The sequence below is a fragment of the Terrapene carolina genome, unplaced genomic scaffold (assembly GCF_002925995.2).
Source record: "Terrapene carolina triunguis isolate 2854851 unplaced genomic scaffold, T_m_triunguis-2.0 Scaffold210, whole genome shotgun sequence".
NCBI classification, from domain to species: domain Eukaryota; kingdom Metazoa; phylum Chordata; order Testudines; family Emydidae; genus Terrapene; species Terrapene triunguis.
In genome coordinates, this window is record NW_020664561.1 from 52,794,699 (window position 1) to 52,812,747 (window position 18,049).

Consider the following 18,049-nt stretch of genomic DNA (forward strand, 5'->3'; position numbering starts at 1 on the left):
AAATACGTTTGCTTTTCAGCAGAGATACTGTGTGCAGACAGCAGCTTGCACAGTACTGTGCATGGAGCTTCCTGGATGAGTTTGAGAGATTAACAGTCTGTTCAGATCATAGCATAAGTTTTCTGCCAACCTCTACCAAGCCTCCACACATAAACATGCAGATAACCATGTACGCAATCAGTGCATAATAGTAAAAAAAAAAAAAAAAAAAAAAAAAAAAAATAAGCTGGACAACACAGTCCCCAAATGAGAAGTGGGTAAACTCTATTGACCCTTGACTAGACTATGCACACACCAAACTGCAGCTGTAAGTACAAGTGGGACCCAAATGAGGGAGAGGCCAGGCGTTGAAAGTTTAGGCATTGGATCTGCAGAACATTTGCTCCCAAATATTTTATATGCACTTTGTAAAAGTCAGATCTCTAAAGACTTCTTATCATGAAAAGAGAGTTACTCCCACTTGTATTACCAATGCAAAGTTAGCCATTACACGGTAACGTGGCCCTGACATTTATCCAGCAGGTTTTTAATTTTTTCACCTATAAAGAAAAGGATTTTTTTTTTAAAAACATCTGCGTTACTAATATTTTGATGATGTCAACCCAATGTTAAATACTTATAGATGGGCATAAAGGACACAATTCTGCAAGGTATCGAGCACCTTCAAATCCCACTAACTTTAACAGGAGCTGAAGATGCTCAGTTAGGGTGACCAGATGAGGGGAAGAAAATATCGGGACACATGGGGTGGGGAGGGAGGGAGAGGAAGGGGCCGCCGGCTGAGCAAAAAAAACAAAAACAAAAAAAACCCAACACAGTGCTGCTGGCTGATATTGGGACAAAATGCGTCCCGACCAAAGATCGGTCGGGACGCGGGACAGAGACCGAAATATCGGGACAGTCCCAATTATATCGGGACGTCTGGTCACCCTATGCTCAGTACTTTAATCAGGCCCTAAGTCAAGATCCCTGCTCTAAGATGCTTCAATCCAAACATCTATCCTGTTTTACTATTTACGATTCTCTCACATTTTTGGTAGTACACTAATAATCTAACCACTGCAAACCAGAGCTATTAGCTCAAATAGTAATTCTTGTTGACAGTCATAAATTTGCCAACGTTCCTCCCTTTTACAACCTGGAGGTGCTTTAGTGTGAATGAAGAACAAGCTTTAGTAGAGTGTGTTTTAAAAATCCAGATATATGTAAAATAACCGCTAGTTCCAAAATTGATCCAATGAAATATTTCACTTACAGCAACAATTTTGTCCTGGACTTGTATAAGGCCACTGTGATCTGCAGCACTGCCAGGTATTATATTTTTCACAAAGATCCCTGAAGAATCTGCTTTAAAATATAAAACAAAAACAAATGAATGAATAAATAAAAGAAAGTACTAATTTGGGCCTTTTCTTAAGCACACATTTATTTAGAGCTTAAGAACCATGCACCTCTGGAGGCCTGGGTCCACGAGTGGAATGAAGTTGCATCTCCTCCTAGTCACAAATGAACATTGAAATCACAACACTCACATAATTTAGTAGTTATGCATGATTCCAAATCTGCACTCTAGAGAAGAGCAGCAATGCAAGCACCCTTATACTGCCCTAATTGATTTACCCTGCTCAGAAAAGTCCCTTTCTATGATAGGTCAGTTTCCATGCCTATACAGGCTTTGATCCACCAAATCACTTACATATGATAAATTTGACTTCAAGGGGAGTATTTATGCTTAGAAGTGAAGCATGTGCTTAAGTGCTTTGCTGGATCAAGGCCTCGCTCATCCTCTTACATTTAGTTTTAGCAATTCAATAATTTAAATCAGACAAATCCCTTGTGAAAAATCTCACACAAATGCACTTTTCTATTGTATAAATATATTTTGTAAGGGGATATGTAGAAATCACAAAAAGCTTTCCTTCTTTCTCACGTGTAGAGTTGGACAAAAGCACTCTGTGCACCCGTAGTTACGTACAGATATTTTGGTGTGCTCCCAGAGCTCAGACACTAGTGCAAAGTATGAAATAGCTATCTGCTGAAAAAGAATCACCTTGTGAAGATGGCACACACATTAAACACTGTTGAGATGCTTACAGTCCCGCACTGGCAGAGAGATGGACTGGATAATCTAATAGGTCTTTAAATCTCAGACATCGAACTCATTAAAGAAATGAAAGTGCATGTTGAGCTATGTGGCATGTATCAAAGAATTCAGCAAAAACATAAGGCAAGTCTGGGCATTTGATAAACCTCTGCTCTAATCTTTCATAATCAATCAGTGTATAAACTCACCCACATCAGATGTTCCAGTATATCCAATAATTGTTATACCAAGGCTTTGTCCATCTTTTTTTGTAAGCTCCACATCATAGGTATCAAAAAGAGGGGTGTTAGCCTAGAAATAAAATATTATACAGTTTATAAAACTGAATGTCCACATTACAGTAAAAAAAAAAGTTTGTTATATCACTAACATTTTAAACTACAGGCTAAGGTTTGAAGACGTGACCAGTGATTTTGGTAGACCAACTTCAGACACCTCAAAAGGGGGTCTCACTTCCAGAGGCTAGAAAATAAAGCTGTCAATTTGGGAACCCAAAATTACTAGTCACTTTTGAAAATCTTGGCTATATAATATATACGGTATCAGAAACAAGTATCTATAAAAACATAAGATATTCATATACATCCAAGGGGCCATGCTTATCACAGTACCTAATGCCACACAGTAAGTGCTTTGGAAAGTCTCTATTGGTTAATTAGGAATAGAGAATTGCTTCAGGTACATGACATCATGACACCATGCCAGTGGAAGAGAGAAAATACTTGGCTCTCAGTCCCCTGGCTTTATCAAAAATTATTTTTCTCTTGGACCCTATTAATGGAAAGTATTTGGATTCCTGACAATTATTAAAGAAACCACACACTTGTCCTCTTTAGTGTAAAACATGCTCATGAGCTCCTTCGGACAGAGATTGTTATATTCCTATGTTTGGAAAGCACCCAACATACTGTGGGTGCTACCAGAAAAAAACAACGATATGCACTTTTTGGTAATTATATCCAACAAATGCATATAGCACATTTTAAAATATGGTGTTCAAGATAAAGCTAGGTGTGCAAGACACCATTTTATTTTATATCAATCATATGCATATCTACTTAATTACATTTAAGGGCAAGTTTGAAACGATTACTATCCTGATTTGAACTGGACTGGACTGCACAGAGAAGTGGAAGCTTCAAAGGACTTGTTTAGAAGGTGAAGTGATAACAGGAAGTCAAAGCCACGTTAAAAATCACTTCCACTGAGCACAAGTTAAATCATGCGAGCGGGGAGAAAATCTGGAGAATTTTTTTAAAAGCTTTACAGCTTAAAAAAAAAAGATGAGACCATTCATCGTAACAAGGGAAACTAGAACAGAGAAGAATGGAATAGTACATAATTTGGCACTATCTTTTGGCTTCTGAATCATCTGTTCAATGTTTTCTTAGATAAATAGCTACAATCTAATAAGGTATTCAGACATGGTCTGATCTGAGGAGAAATTTACGGATAGGTCCCCTGAAGCTGGCCCTCACCATCCCCCATTTTGGATTTGCTCACTTGATCTTTGGTTGTGTTTCTCCCCACAGAGCCATTTTGACAGTCCAGGACCTTTCCTTCAAAGGCAACACCAGAAACCTTAGCGCCAGAGGCACTTCACAGAATGACTGATGCTATTTCCTAGTTCTGCAAAAATATTCATCTATGGCACGTTACTGGAAGTGGAGTAGTAGAATATGGACTTAATGGGTGGATTCTGGGACATATAGACACACAATCCCAAAGATAACAACCCATTCCCGAGCTGTGGCTAAATTGGTGGGTTGTAGCTATGTGCCTTGCACGTATGTGCCTTGCTCATGACTAACTGTATGAGATTTCCTTACATGTGTATACACAAAGGAGTGTGGATTTAGAAACTGTGGTAGAGAACTGTGGTAGCTTAATGCAAAACTAGTGGTTTAATATACAACAAACTAATTGGAAATTCAAGACATATTTCTGCTGATTTAAGCAGTAATCATAAGGCTGGAAAAATCTTGCCATTGTAAAATTCTCAGCTAGTAAAAGCCTTCTCAGAAGTCAGAGGAGAACGAGATTCTGGTAGTAAAAAGTTGCTCTCTTTCTTGTGCAGTAGATTCCTTGGTGCAAAGTGATTTTCGTGACCTGCCTTTAACAAGTACAATAAATGAAGCAGGAAAAAACACATTCACATTAGCTACCGCTGTCAATTTCTGCAAAAACTAATCTACCAGCAAATTGACCAGATACTTCTTCAATCTAAATGCCTGGGCTCTGCCAACAAAGAATGCAATAGATGTCATGACCAGAGGTGAACATAAGCCAGTACACCCCGGTACGGCGTACCGGCAAGAGCCGGTTTGCCATACTGGGGTGGCCCAGCTTCCCCAGGGGGCAATTTAAAGGGCCTGGGGCTCCCAGCAGGGGCTGGAGCCCCAGGCCCTTTAAATTGCCACCAGAGGCCCACTGCTGGAGCCCTGGGGTAGGGCTGTGGGACTCTGGGGGCTATTTAAAAAGTCCAGGGCTCCCGCTGCTTCTACTGCCCCGGCCCTTTAAATAGCCGCCGGAGCCCCACCGCCACTACTCCAGGGCTCCGGCGGCTATTTAAAGGGCCGGGGCAGTAGAAGCAGGGGAGCCCCAGGCCCTTTAAATACCCCCCGGAAACCTGTGCTGCTGCTGCTACCCTGGTGGGGGGGGGCACTTACCTTACAGGGTGGGCTGGGGCTGGCTCTGACTCCCTCAGCCACGCCCCTTCGGCCCTAGGCCCCGCCCCTTCCGGGGGCCAGAGCTGGCCCCAGCATACCGGTAAGTCACTGGACTTACTTTCACCCCTGGTCACAACTAGCAATATGTGAGCTTATTTCTAGATGTCTCAGAAACCTGAAGGACCCTGGAAAGGGGTGGGAAAAACAGTACAAAACTAACACCAGAAAGGAGGACATTTTAGAAGGCTTGCAGCAGCTAGAGCATGCAGGATGCTGCAGCCTGATCTATGGCACACATATACTGCTGAACAAGTCAATTTGCAAGGTCAGTCTCTAAAGCAGGAAATGTGAAAATAATATGTGCTAGGGAAGGAAAAGTTAAGGCTGTATATATAGTCTTAGAAAATGTGACAGAGCCAGCAAATGGTTTTATGTGGCTATATAGATTCTTTATGAAATGCCTGTTTTCAGAGCACTAAACATGTTCCTCTTTCAAGACACCAAGCTTAAAGTACTCAGGATGACATTTATTTAACCAATGTTTTCTTGGCTGCATCAATATCTTCTGAAGGGGTGGAAAATTCGAGAGGGCACGTGAGAAGACAGGAGGAAGTAGGAAAATTTCCATTCTCATCCACTTGGAGTGTAGGCTCTTTCCATTCCCCAGTCCTCTGCTAATACTGCAACCTCACTTCAGAGGAGGAGAACTAAACAGGTTCCCCATTATAGCTCAACATCACCTATCTTGAGCGAGACAGGTCTCTCCAGAGAGATGTGAAGTACTCTCCCCCACCAGAAGCTAAGAGATGCCTTTGGAGCAACCTGGTCCAGTGGGAAAGAGTGCAAACATAAAGTGTTTTAAAGAACAGCTCCTCTCAGATTCCAAGTTATCATCAAGAACAAGAGAAGAAAGAAAAGGCTACTCAGAGATTCCACACCTAGATCTAACTAGCGCATTAGTAGCAGATGGTGTACAAGCACAGCTTTGTTGATGTTTCCAGACCTACTGTACATGTAGTGTAACATTTGTTGATTTTAATTACTCAAAACTGAAGAGGATGACTTAAAAAAAAAAAAAAAAAAACCACCAAGCAACTTTGATATGACCAGGAGGAGATTTGCTAAAACAAGATTCAAATGTTTAAAATACATTTCCCATCAAAGAGAGTTGTGTAGACTAGGAAGATGTTACACTTATGTTTCATGAAGAGAAGTAGCTCACTGGGCTGAATAATTCTGTTCTGGTCATAGTGCATGCTGGATTTTAGGAAAGAAAATAAAAAAGTCAGCATTGTTTTTTAAATCCACTCAGATGAGCAAGAATGTAATAAGCTAGGAAGGAGATCTAAATGTTCCATTTATCGATAATGTTTATGATCCTGTTAAATCAAATCACTCACTTTGTAATAAATTCTGCAACACTGAAACTCCCCTGGTCAGTATGGCCCTGAGATAACAGGTATTTATAGTATACTGTAGAAGACTACAGAAGGCTGAGCTGATGGCTAAAATAAGGATCATTTAATACTATGGTATATTTGGAAGCTCAAATTAACAAAATATGTTGCAGTCTGTCTGAAGCTCTTTAGCACTTGTGAAGGCTGTGCTCTCTCTTTCTGGCTGTAAGCCACAGCAGAACTTATTTGAAGAATCGTGAGGAAATGTCAGATACTTACACCTTTGTCCGGAGAGAAGGGCAATGCACCAACAGGCAGGCTCAGAGGGGTTGGTGGCGTCACAGTAATCTCACATGCTGGATCTCTTGCAACCACCATCCTAACAGAATTCCCACAGTTTCTCAGCACTTGGGCAACTTGTTCACTGATCATTCCTTGTACATTGGTTCCTCCAATCTGTAAGATGTGATCTCCTGTTCTCAGTCTCCCATCCTTCAAACAGGGAACATTTAAAAAAAAAAAAAAAAAATATCAGTAACTGGACCAAAATTTTACATTGCAGAACTGAAATTGAGTAGTATGTTTTCATGGGGCAGCTAGTGCACAAAAATATCATAAGATTAATCAATGCTGCAAAATAAATAACGTAAGGCAATGCTAACACAATTAACCATTGCTTTTTCCACAGCAGTTGCCAGTTCTACAGCAAAAACACCATATAGACTGTTAGTACAATTCAATAGAAAAAGGTTAAATTTCATATTTATTGGGAAACAAATGCTGACACTGTTTTGTAATCCTGTAGTCGGAGATTTTCTCTGAGAACTATGCTATCAAATAGCAGAAGAGGATTTTAGGGATACAAAGCACAGCATTTTGATTTAGAGCTATTTGAAGAACCTGAACAGCTCAAATATTAAAAACTCAACCCTGCAGGTCTTACTCACTTGACTAGCCTTTACTCAAGTGAGTAACTCTGCTGAATGTAACGGGACTACACTAATAACTAGGAATACTCATGTTTAAAAAAAAAAAAAAGAAAAAAAGATACAGTAGGTGGATCGAGACCCACACTGTTATTTTTACTGTAAGAAAGAACCGTACTAAACATACTTAGGGCCATAGCCTCAGCTGGTGTAAATCTTCATATTTCTGTTGATTTAAGTACACTGATTTACACCAGCTGAGGACTTCGCCCATAATAACGAACATGCACGTTAATACTGGTGTTACTTCATCGAGCTTTAGCATATACATGCTCCTTATTTCACATTTTTAACTGCATCGCACCTCTTGTTTAATTGAAACTGATACAGTCATATCTTAATTTACAGCTGTCATTGGAAGCCAAAATATTTTGTTCCTCACAGCAAAAGAGGTGTTTCACAGTAAGTGAAAAAGCATTCATTACTTCAGACAGTTTTATAGAGGAGGCTCTCAAGCAACAGCCGACTTTTTCCATTCCAGCTCATCAAATATCCAGTTTTCGTTTCTGTTTTGAATTGGAAAGTGTCCTATAACCTGCCTCTTGCCTTACATTAATATTTTAAAATGCAACATGTCTTTTTTTTGCACATCTAAGGTTATGGGCAGCAGTTAGTAACTAGTCATTGGTGAGCTCTCATTGAATCCCAACCCTGTTAAATGCTTCAGTTGAGGGTAGTTGGTACTGGTCATAGAATCATAGACTTTAAGGTCAGAAGGGACCATTACGATCGTCTAGTCTGACCTCCTGCACAACGAAGGCCACAGAATCTCACCCACCCACTCCAGAATCAAACTCCTAACCTATGTCTGAGCTACTGAAGTCCTCAAATCGTGGTATAAAGATCCACCAGCAAGTGACCCATGCCCCATGCTGCAGAGGAAGGCGAAAAAACCCCAGGGCCTCTGCCAATCTGCACTGGAGGAAAATTCCTTCCTGACCTCAGCCAGACATCCAGGAAAGAATTCTCTGTAGTAACTCAGATCCCACCCCATCTAACATCCCATCACAGGCCATTGGGCATATTTACCGCTAACAGTCAAAGACCAATTAATTGCCAAAATTAGGCTATCCCATCATACCATCTCGTCCATAAACCTATCAAGCTTAGTCTTGAAGCCAGATCTGTCTTTTGCCCCCACTGATTGGGGCTGCAATCTGATCCAGACAGGTGAATCCGTGCACCTGTGTAGGTATCACGGACTTCAGTGGGGCTCTGCATAGGCCCAAGCCTCTTCATATAAAAATAAATAATCTTTATAAATAAACCATGCACTGTATCTTTGAACACATACTCATGCAACTGGGTCAGCCTTGGGGAAATGATGCCCTGGGTGAACTTGTATTTTGGCACCCCTGGCCCCTGCTGCCTCCCCGGACTCCCTACCCCCTAGCCTCTGGTGCCTCCCCAAGCTCCCCCACCACCTCATATCAAGCCTGGGCCCCCCTGCCCCCACCATTCCCCAAGCTCCCTTCCGCAGCTTTTTACCCCAGGTCCACCCCACTCCTTGCCTCCTGACTTTAGCACCCCCCGACCACTGCACCCTGGGAAGTCACCCACATCGCTCACTTATAAGGCCAGCCCTGCATGCAAGTAAGTGCCAATGACTTTAGTGGGACAACCTACATGATTAAGGATTACACATATGAGAATGTGAGTTTGCAGAGTTGACCCCTATAAAATTGTAACCAAATATACACATTCTATACAGAATCTGCATGTCTGTTAAGAGTAGCTGTCCCAACACCGATGACTAATGGTTGAAATTTTATTGAATGCTAATTATAATGCTGGGCAAGCTTTTAATATTTCTATCTGATCTGGAATGCAATAAAAGCCATGCCATGCCTGAGAAGTAATTTAGCTCAGTTCCAGTGTTGACTTTTTGTCAGTCATCATACCTTTAACATGTATTTATTTCTATATACAATATATGTATTGGCATTCAGTCTTTGATGCTATCAAACTCCTTTTGTTTACATATATTAGTTTATTTTAGGACTGTCAGAAGAAGTTATTGTACTTTAAAACCAAATAAGAAGTGACATAAAACAACAAGTTACCCGATCTGCTAATCCGCCTGGAACAATAGTCCTTACAACAACACCATTTGATTTTCCTCCTACAATTCCAAAACCTAATCCTGAGCCATCGTTAATCAGTTCAACTTCTTCAACATGGCCCCATTGAATCTGCAATTAATAGAAGAGGGAGATTTTAATTTCAGTTAATAATCAATATTTCCAGCTTTCATTTCTGCCGATAATTATTAATAATCTTATTCAGAGCAATTTCCCCACATATAACAGGAGCCATATTGAGTCTTGGTCAGTCAGTCAGTCAATGGGTTTTGCATACATTTTGCTTTTTCACTTTCGTAAGACACCATTCTGGACTACATAAAGGCAATTTTAGGATTTTTTACAATAGTAAAGACTACCATTTTAATTCCTGGTAAAGCAACCCATAGGAAGGGAAATAGCGAGAAGTCTGCATTAGCCTAGTTTTTGTTTAATATTTGACTAGTTTCCTACTTCTGTTATTTCACTTACATGCTGTATAGAGCTCCAGTACACTCTGTATGAATAGCACAATATAAATTTTTCCATACTGAATTGGAAGCGTATCACTAAGCTATTTTGCACTGCAACCTTGTGGTGTACAAGACAATTTGAGAACAACAACTCTGTTAAACAACTGAACCCCTAGCCATTTTTTCTGTCATATTAGCACCTCACATAGAAACCAAAATGAGGCAAAGCAGGCAGGTTTAAGACTTCTGTGAATAAAGGATTTATTAGCATACTGAAAATCTTGGCCAAGATCAGTTAAAAATCATAAAGGAAGTTTAAAGACCCCCCACAGAGAAATATATTTCTATTTTATTTTGTTAGTCTGTTTGATGCAAATGCTTTAATGACAAAGCAGTTAAAATTTAATTCTTTAAAATTTTCAGAGCAATAAACAATATTGATTATCCACTAAAACCTTCAAATTTCACTGGCTCTACAATATTCATGAGGGAAATAATTATCCAGTATAACAATAATCCCTCTTAAAAAGATCTCGAGCAAAGCTTCCAATATAACAAATTAAGATCCCAATATTGCAAACCCCATTCTCAGGCATGTGTGGCCCTACTACATCATCAGGGCCTGTGAGATTACATAACCGAGTATATGATAAGCCCTCACGCTCAAGAAAATTAGTGGGTTCACAATCAGTGGAGACTAGCAACATATAAAAGTTGATATGAAAAAATGGCAAACTAACCATGCAATCAAGATGTTCCCTTCACAGTGATGCATGTATGCATCACTTTATTTAAATAAGACATTGCTTTGGGGCGCTAAGGTTTTAGTAGATTGTATTCTGATCAGTGGAGACTGCTGAAAGTAAACACTGCCTACCCTCTTTTAAAGTCATAACCAGAGTCCAATTGCCCAAGGTAAAATGGTTTGCATTGGGTGAACTTGTAAATTGCCCTACCCTAAAGCTAGGTCTACACTACCCGCCTGAATCGGCGGGTAGAAATCGACCTCTCGGGGATCGAATTATCGCGTCTCGTCAGGACGCGACAATCGATCCCCGAATCGACGCTCTTACTCCACCAGCGGAGGTGGGAGTAAGCACCGTCGACGGGAAGCCGCGGAGGTCGATTTTGCCACTGTCCTTACAGCGGGGTAAGTCGGCTGCGATACGTCGAATTCAGCTACGCTATTCGCGTAGCTGAATTTGCGTATCTTAAATCGACCCCCCCCTGTAGTGAAGACGTAGCCTAAGTAGGCTCCGCTCCTGAGAATAGGTCAACCGACTAAAGCGTCAGCTCCAGGTCCCCCACAAAAAACACAGTATCTACTTTACAACAAATTCAGGCAGCTTTGCAATGGAAACATTATATTTAGGGCATGATAACTTTAAAATGAAATACCTGCATTCTTAGACACAATTAAAAAGCACATACCGTTAGCTGCTGTAAAACAAAAATAGTTAAAACTATAAAAATCCTTTCATATGTTTAAAAAGCACTAACACCTTCCAAAAACTGATTGACAGTATCATTACTCACAGTTTCAGGCGGATGTGTGTCACTTAAGACAGCTGAAGCTCCACTGTTTCTTTGGACTGACTCTCTAGCAACAACCAGATGTAAAGATCCTGTGGATTGTTGGAGCAGTGCAATAGCCTGCTGATGGGAAATATTCTGATCCAACGGGGTGTGGTTAATGGCCAGAATGTGGTCATTTTCCTTTAATCTCTGATCCCTTGATAAAAGATTAAAAGATTTTTTTTATTTTTTATTTTTTAAAAGAGATGTAACTGCATAACAGGATTTTGTCATCTAAATTGGAACATTCAGAATAGACGGTAATGCAATATTAAGTGAATTATATTAAAATTGTTAATTTATTACGTTGTCTCCACTAGCATACAAGTTATGTGCATACCACATTCTATTTAATAACCCAGCCAAATTGATTTTTGCTGCAACACTACTATGGTACATACACTTGCTAGATCTTTCAGTGTGTTCCCATTCAAAATTCAATGAAATTCTAGCTCATTCTTGATTATGCTTCATACCAGAGATATTCAATTCTTGTAGTCACACAAGGGGGCGGAGGGTAGAGAAAGAGTATTTTCCATTCCTTTTAGCACTATGCTACATTATCTCCAAGTACTTACAGCAGGACATGGCTCTCTCTCATTATTCAACCTAAAGATTGTTAAGATGTACATTTAGAGGGTACTGCGTTTCAACAGACTTTGCAATAGCCAACTTAACATACCAAAACTCAACTCCCTTAACTGGTGAAGATACATAAAAATGAGTGAATCTGCTTTCTTCTGGAAACAGAGGTACAATTTACTGCTAGCCTAAGATGGTATAACTCCTACGAAGTTAGTTCACATTATTGACGAATTTACATCTGTGATTAGAAAATCTTTAATCCTCTTCATAAAAATATTTATAAAATTATTCTTCCAGAGACCTAGACCAGATGCTTACTGGGACAGAAACAGCATCCAGAATTTTGTAGGAACCACCATTAACCTATGTCACCTTCAGACGATCTCATCTCAAAAGGAAAATGGGAAGCATTTAAGTGGAATTTAAAAATAAAACAAAACCAACAACATGGAGGTTTTTTTTGGTAAAGAAATTCCTTGAACTTTGCCCTAATGGGTGTCTGTTCAGAGATCAAGGGCATTTTATATCTCATGATCACATCGTGTCAGCAGCAGGCCAGCATGCCCTGAAGTGTAATATTCCCCTTTGACATCAAAATGAATTCACCTTTCTCCACTTTTAAACAGCTTAGTATGTTTTTCTTAAGTGTTCCTTAGTGTGCCCTCTGCATTCCAACCTCTTCCCGCGATAGGGGGGTGGGGGTGGAAGAGTAGTCTTGTGTTGGGACACTCCAGGATGAGTTCTTTTAGAAAGGACACCATCATTTTGAAGCCTAGTCACATTTTCTTTAAATGCATTAAAAGTAGTTCTAGGCATTACACTTGCCATTGGGGTGCACGCGCTTGGGGGGGGGGGGGGGGGCTCAAGTTTTGTAATTTTGCCATTTGTTTTTTAAAAGGATGTCCTGTGTCTCTATGTGACAGACCCACACAAACCACAGAGGGACCTGCCTAAAGCCCTGATCCTCCACGGAGATCTGTGCAGGAATCCTCCAGCAGGATCGGGACCGAACTTTACATGGGAAACAGTAAAACTGACTATACACAGAGTATGCACAAAGTAAAGTGAATAGAGTTCCTTCTTCTCTAATCTCTTTCAGGGACACTAATAGCACGTTCAAAAATTCAAACAGGCGTATGATTTTTAAGTTCCTTGTGTCCCTTGAATTTTCATGGGGTGGGTTAATTAATCATAGTGGCCATGCCAAGATTTTCCAAAGTGACTAGTGATTTTTGGCACCTCCATTTTTGGGTGGCCAACCTCAGCCACGTCAGAGGGCCTAACTTTCAGAAAGTGCTGAGCACATGTCCTCTGATAAAAAAAAAAATATCACGCCCCTTTAAGATGGTCCCAAAAAGGTGTGCAGCCACAAATTAAGACACCCAAACTACTAGAGAGACAAGGTGGGTGAAGTAATATCTTTTATTGGACCAACTTCTATTGGTGAGAGAGACAAGCTTTCAAACTTAAATAGAATTCTTCTTTGGGTCTGAGAAACGTACTTAGGTCTGGTCTACACTACAGACCTGCATCAGTATAACTAGGTCGCTCAGGAGTGTGAAAAATCCACACCTATTGGCGACGTAGTTACACCAATCTAACCCCCCTTATAGACAGCACCTCTCAGGGAGGTTGATTAACTATGCCGACGGGACTCCCATCCCTGTAAAGCTTCTTCATTAAAGTGCTACAGTAGCGCAGCTGTGTTAAAATGCTGCATTAAGTATAGATGTGCCCGTGGAGCATCACAGCTAAATGCAAGGTGGATCAGATTATTTAGCATAAGTAGTTAACATATAGTTCAAGGGACCATTCAAGATGAAGTGGCCCATTAACACCCCTCCAGTCATAGGGGAAGAAAGGAAAACAAATTGGGGGTGGGAGGGTTTAGGTGGGTTACTGATTATTGTAATAAACCATAAATCCAGTGTCTGTATTCAGTCCATGATTTTTAGTATCTAGCAAAGTTATGAATTTAAGCTCCCAGGCTCATCCTTTGAAGGTGTTGTGCAGGCTTCCTTTGAGGATGAGGAGTGAGGCTTTGTCTACACTACTGTGGTAAGTTAACCTAAGTTACGCAACTCGTGGCTTAGGTTGACTTACTGCACTGTCTACACTGTGCTGGGTCAACGGGAAACACACTTACCGTACTCCTCTCATTCCCGGTGGAGTACTGGGGGTCGACCGGAGAATGCTCTGCCATCGTTTTAGCGGGTCTTCACTAGATCTGCTAAATCGACCGCCGACGCACCGATTACCGGAGCATCAATGCTGCAGTAGTGTAGACATCGCTTGAGAGATCAGTGATAGCTATGTGAAGAGGGTTCACCCACAGGTGATATGGTGTTTTTTGTCTTTTTTTGAGAGTTCGTTTGAGAGAGTAGCGATTGTCTGGTTTCACCCACATAGTTATTATAGGGGTATTTCGTGCACTGTGATAGGGACGTGTAGGACCCATGGATCTTGAAAGGTGTGTTGTGGGGAGTGTTGATCATTGTAGCAGTGAAGATATGACTACAGGTTTTGCATCTGTGGTTCAGGCAAGGTCTGGTGCCACTTTGAGTTCATGTGTCCTAGTCTGTGGGGAGCTTCCTTCTGATGATGAGCTTGAGGAGGATGGGGGGTTGTTTGAATGTCAGAAGAGGGGGGTTAGAAAAAATTTCTTTCCAGATGTGGTCCCCATTCAGTAGGGGTTATTGTTTGAGGATACCCCAATATGAGTTCCAGTTTGGGGTGGTAAGTGACAGCTAGAGGTGTGAGGTCAGAAGGGGCTTTATTTCTGTATTGAAGCAGGTTCTCTTTGGTATTTGGGTGCCTTGTTCCATGATGCAATCTACTTCTATGGTGGAATGTCCTTGTTTGGTGAAGTCGGTATTTAAGCGTGTTAAGAAATATGTCCTGGACTTTCTCCTCGGGGAATATACTGTGGTGCCTGTCTGTAGATAACAGATTTCTTGGTGCATTTTGGGGTGGTTACTGAATCTGCGAAGGAGGTGCGGAGATCAGTGGGTTTCTCGTATATAGTTGTCTGCAGTATTCCATTGTTGAAGCTGACTGTGGTGTCCAGGAAGTTGATTCTCTAGAACATTCCCACTCTAGCAAGTAGAATGGATGTGTGGTGATTGTTGAAGTTGTGGTGGAAATCTGAGGGAGTTTAGATATTTTCATCCTCTGGACAGACTATCAGGCATATCATTGGTTTCGTAGTACATCTCTCCAGAAATTCTTCTTCAAGGTGGCCAGTGAAGAGATTGGTATATTGGAGCCATCCTAGTACCCATGACTGTACCCATGGTTCGACAATATGTTTGTTGTTGAATATTAAATTATGTGTGAGGATGAATTTGGTGATGTGTTTGTGGTGGATATCTGAGGGTTGTCCATGATCTTGTAAATATTTGATGCAGGCAGCAATGCTGTCACTGTAAGGGATGTTGTTAATGTAGTGGAGTTTCTGGAGGAAGTTGGTTGTGTCCTGGAAGAAACTGGCCCTTTGTGTGGTGAGTGATTTGAGGATGGTTTCTATGAACCTCAATATTCCTTCAGTAAGATGCTGTGGCCAGATAGGATGGGTCTGCCTGGGTTCTCTTGTGCATGTATCTTGGGAAGCATGCAGAAGGTCCCTGGGGGATGAGGCTGTAGAGCATCTCTTGAGGTTGTTTGGGGAAGGATTTCATGATATCCGTAAATTCCTCGGTAAATTGTGGTGTGGGATCTTCTTTGAGCTCTTTATAGTAGGTAGTGACACAGAGTTGTCTCTTGCCCTCGTTAACAGAGTCATCTTGGTTGAGGACTAGGATGGCGCCCCCTTTGTCTACTGGTTTGATCACTATTTGGTAGTTGAATATCGGGACTGTATAGCGGTCCTCTAGGTCAGCGGTTCTCAACCAGGGGTCTGCAGCCCCCTGTGGGTCCGCAAGCCCTTTCAGGGGGGCCGTGGAGCCCTGCCACTGAAACCTGGTGTCCCGAGCCCCAGCACCTCCCATGGGGCTGAAGCAGGGAGCAGCACAGGGCTGAAGCTGCAAGCCCCAGTGCTGAAGCTGCGAGCCCAGGCACCTCATTCGGGCTGAAGTGGGGAACGGCACCGGGGCTCAGCACACCCCCCGCACATGGAGCTGAAGCAGGGAGCGGTACGGGGCTGAAGCCGTGAGCAGTGCAGGGCTGAAACCCCGAGCTCCCCACGTCCCCCTGATGCCAGGAGAAACCTTGAGCCCCTGGGCAGAGTTGAAGGGGCACAACGGTGTTGCTCCCCAAACTGCAGTGCCTTATCCAGAGTGGGGTAGTCCTGGGGGCAGCTCCACACACACACCCCGACCTCCTCTTCTCCCTCAGCCCCTACCCTCTGGCCAGATCCTAGGCAGGAAGACCAAGCCAGGCAGTGAGGGGCAGCTGCTCCTCTGGCTGGTGGTGCCATGGAGTGGGCAGCCGTGGCATTCCCCCATCTGCTGCTGCTGGTGCCTGGGGTTGCATCTGCTCCTCAGCTCCCAGCCTCCTTTGACTGCTCACCCAGCCAGTCAGAGCTGCCCAGGCATCTCCAGGCCCAGCAGAGGCCTCGGGGAGTAGCCACCAGCACACAGCCGCAGACAGGTGGGTGGCCAGGGCTGGAGGTAGCACTCCCTCCCTGGACCCTGCTATGCAGAGCTGGGCCGAGCCCTGCCAGCCCTTGTTCCCTTCCCCCCACCCTCCCATAGAAGTCAAACTATGCCTATACCCCAGGGTCCGTCCACCAGGCCCCAGAGTTTTTCTAGCATGTTGAGTGGGGCCTCAGAAAGAACCCCTGCTCTAGGTGATGGAGAGATTGTGGGGGATAAGATGTTTGGTAAGGATTTCATAGCCAATTTTCCCCCCACAGAAATCAATGTAAGATCAAGAGCGTGGTTTCGTCCACTGTAGCTGTGACACTCTGAGTTCATTTCAGAGACCGGAGAAGAGCTCTGTATAAGCTCAAAAGCTTGCCTCTCTCACCAAAAGAAGTTGGTCCAATAAAAGATATTACCTCGCCCACCTTGTGTGTCTAATATCCTGGGACAACACATCTACAACACTGCATACCCAAAATTATTTTTCACTCCATGCATCTGATGAAGTGGGTTTTAGCCCATGAAAGCTTACGCCCAAATAAATTTGTTAAGTCTCTAAGATGCCACAAGGACTCCTCGTTGTTTTTTTCCAAAATTATTAGTCAGTTTTTAAAATCTTAGCCAGTGTTTTTCTTGCAATTATTTTTTTAAACACGCAAAATCACAATTTTGCCACACTTTTTTAAAAAGAGGATTTTAAAAAGTAACGGTTAATAAAACACAAATATGCATATTCTTACCTGGCAGCTATGCTTCCTGGTTGGATTTCCTTGACAAAGATACCAGCTTCTCCCACCGTTTGATTTTTAAGGGCAATCACACTAAAACCAAGGCCTCCAACAGATGGTTTTTCTATATCTATGTATTCTATTTGCCTGCCCTAATAAAAAAAAGGGTTAATTTTCAACACAGTAGAATGATCTTGTTTAAAATTTATGAGTACAAGGAGAACTAGTCTTTCCCCTTCTAAAAAAAAAAAAAAAAAAATGCAGAATTTTGAACATGTTATTTCTATAAAACTCTCCTATTTATTATTTTTCATATAACAGAATGCAGTATATACAGGCAGCCCAAGGTTCTGAACCCTCAGGAAATTTAAGAGCTGCTTCCACACTTCATTCAGATTATGAGATGAATTCCAAACTGGACAAAAAGTATGAACAAAATGCTGATTAATGCAATTTATTTAGCATTTCTGGAAATATTGCATAACTAAACCAAATAACTTGTGTTTTGGCTGCTTTTTGCTTTAGAAAGGGTTAGTTTTTAGCTCTGTATTCAAAGGCTATGGTTTTTAAAACACATATTTTTTCCCTCCCCCTGTAATTTCACACTTAAGAGTAACCAGTTGTTTTTTTGCAACTGTTCTGTTTTTCAGTTCCAGTACAGAGTTTCTGCGTTTGTTTACTGGCATAAAATACCCATGAAAAAATACTTTAATCACATCTGTTTTATTTAAAATAATGTTCAGTCTTTAACTCAACCAGTAAAAGATTTAGCTATAATGGCACACTAATGAGAAAAGTTGTGCTTAAAACACTACAGTTACATTAAGGTAGTCAATTAGAAACAGTTATTTAATATAGAAAGGAATGACTAACCAATTAACCCAACTGATGA

At 41.7% G+C, this 18,049-nt stretch overlaps 1 protein-coding gene across 1 annotated transcript in view; it reads right to left on the bottom strand.

Moving 5' to 3' along the window:
• Window positions 1-18,049, bottom strand: part of LOC113407222 (inaD-like protein) — a 212,845-nt gene that overhangs the window by 184,340 nt on the left and 10,456 nt on the right. Inside the window, exons 5-10 of the mRNA XM_026655445.1 lie at window positions 17,170-17,309; window positions 11,226-11,421; window positions 9,220-9,348; window positions 6,450-6,662; window positions 2,293-2,395; window positions 1,256-1,347 (exon numbers count right to left, since the gene is read on the bottom strand). Coding sequence (XP_026511230.1) covers window positions 1,256-1,347; window positions 2,293-2,395; window positions 6,450-6,662; window positions 9,220-9,348; window positions 11,226-11,421; window positions 17,170-17,309 — 873 coding nt within the window. The remainder of the gene's footprint in view (window positions 1-1,255; window positions 1,348-2,292; window positions 2,396-6,449; window positions 6,663-9,219; window positions 9,349-11,225; window positions 11,422-17,169; window positions 17,310-18,049) is intronic.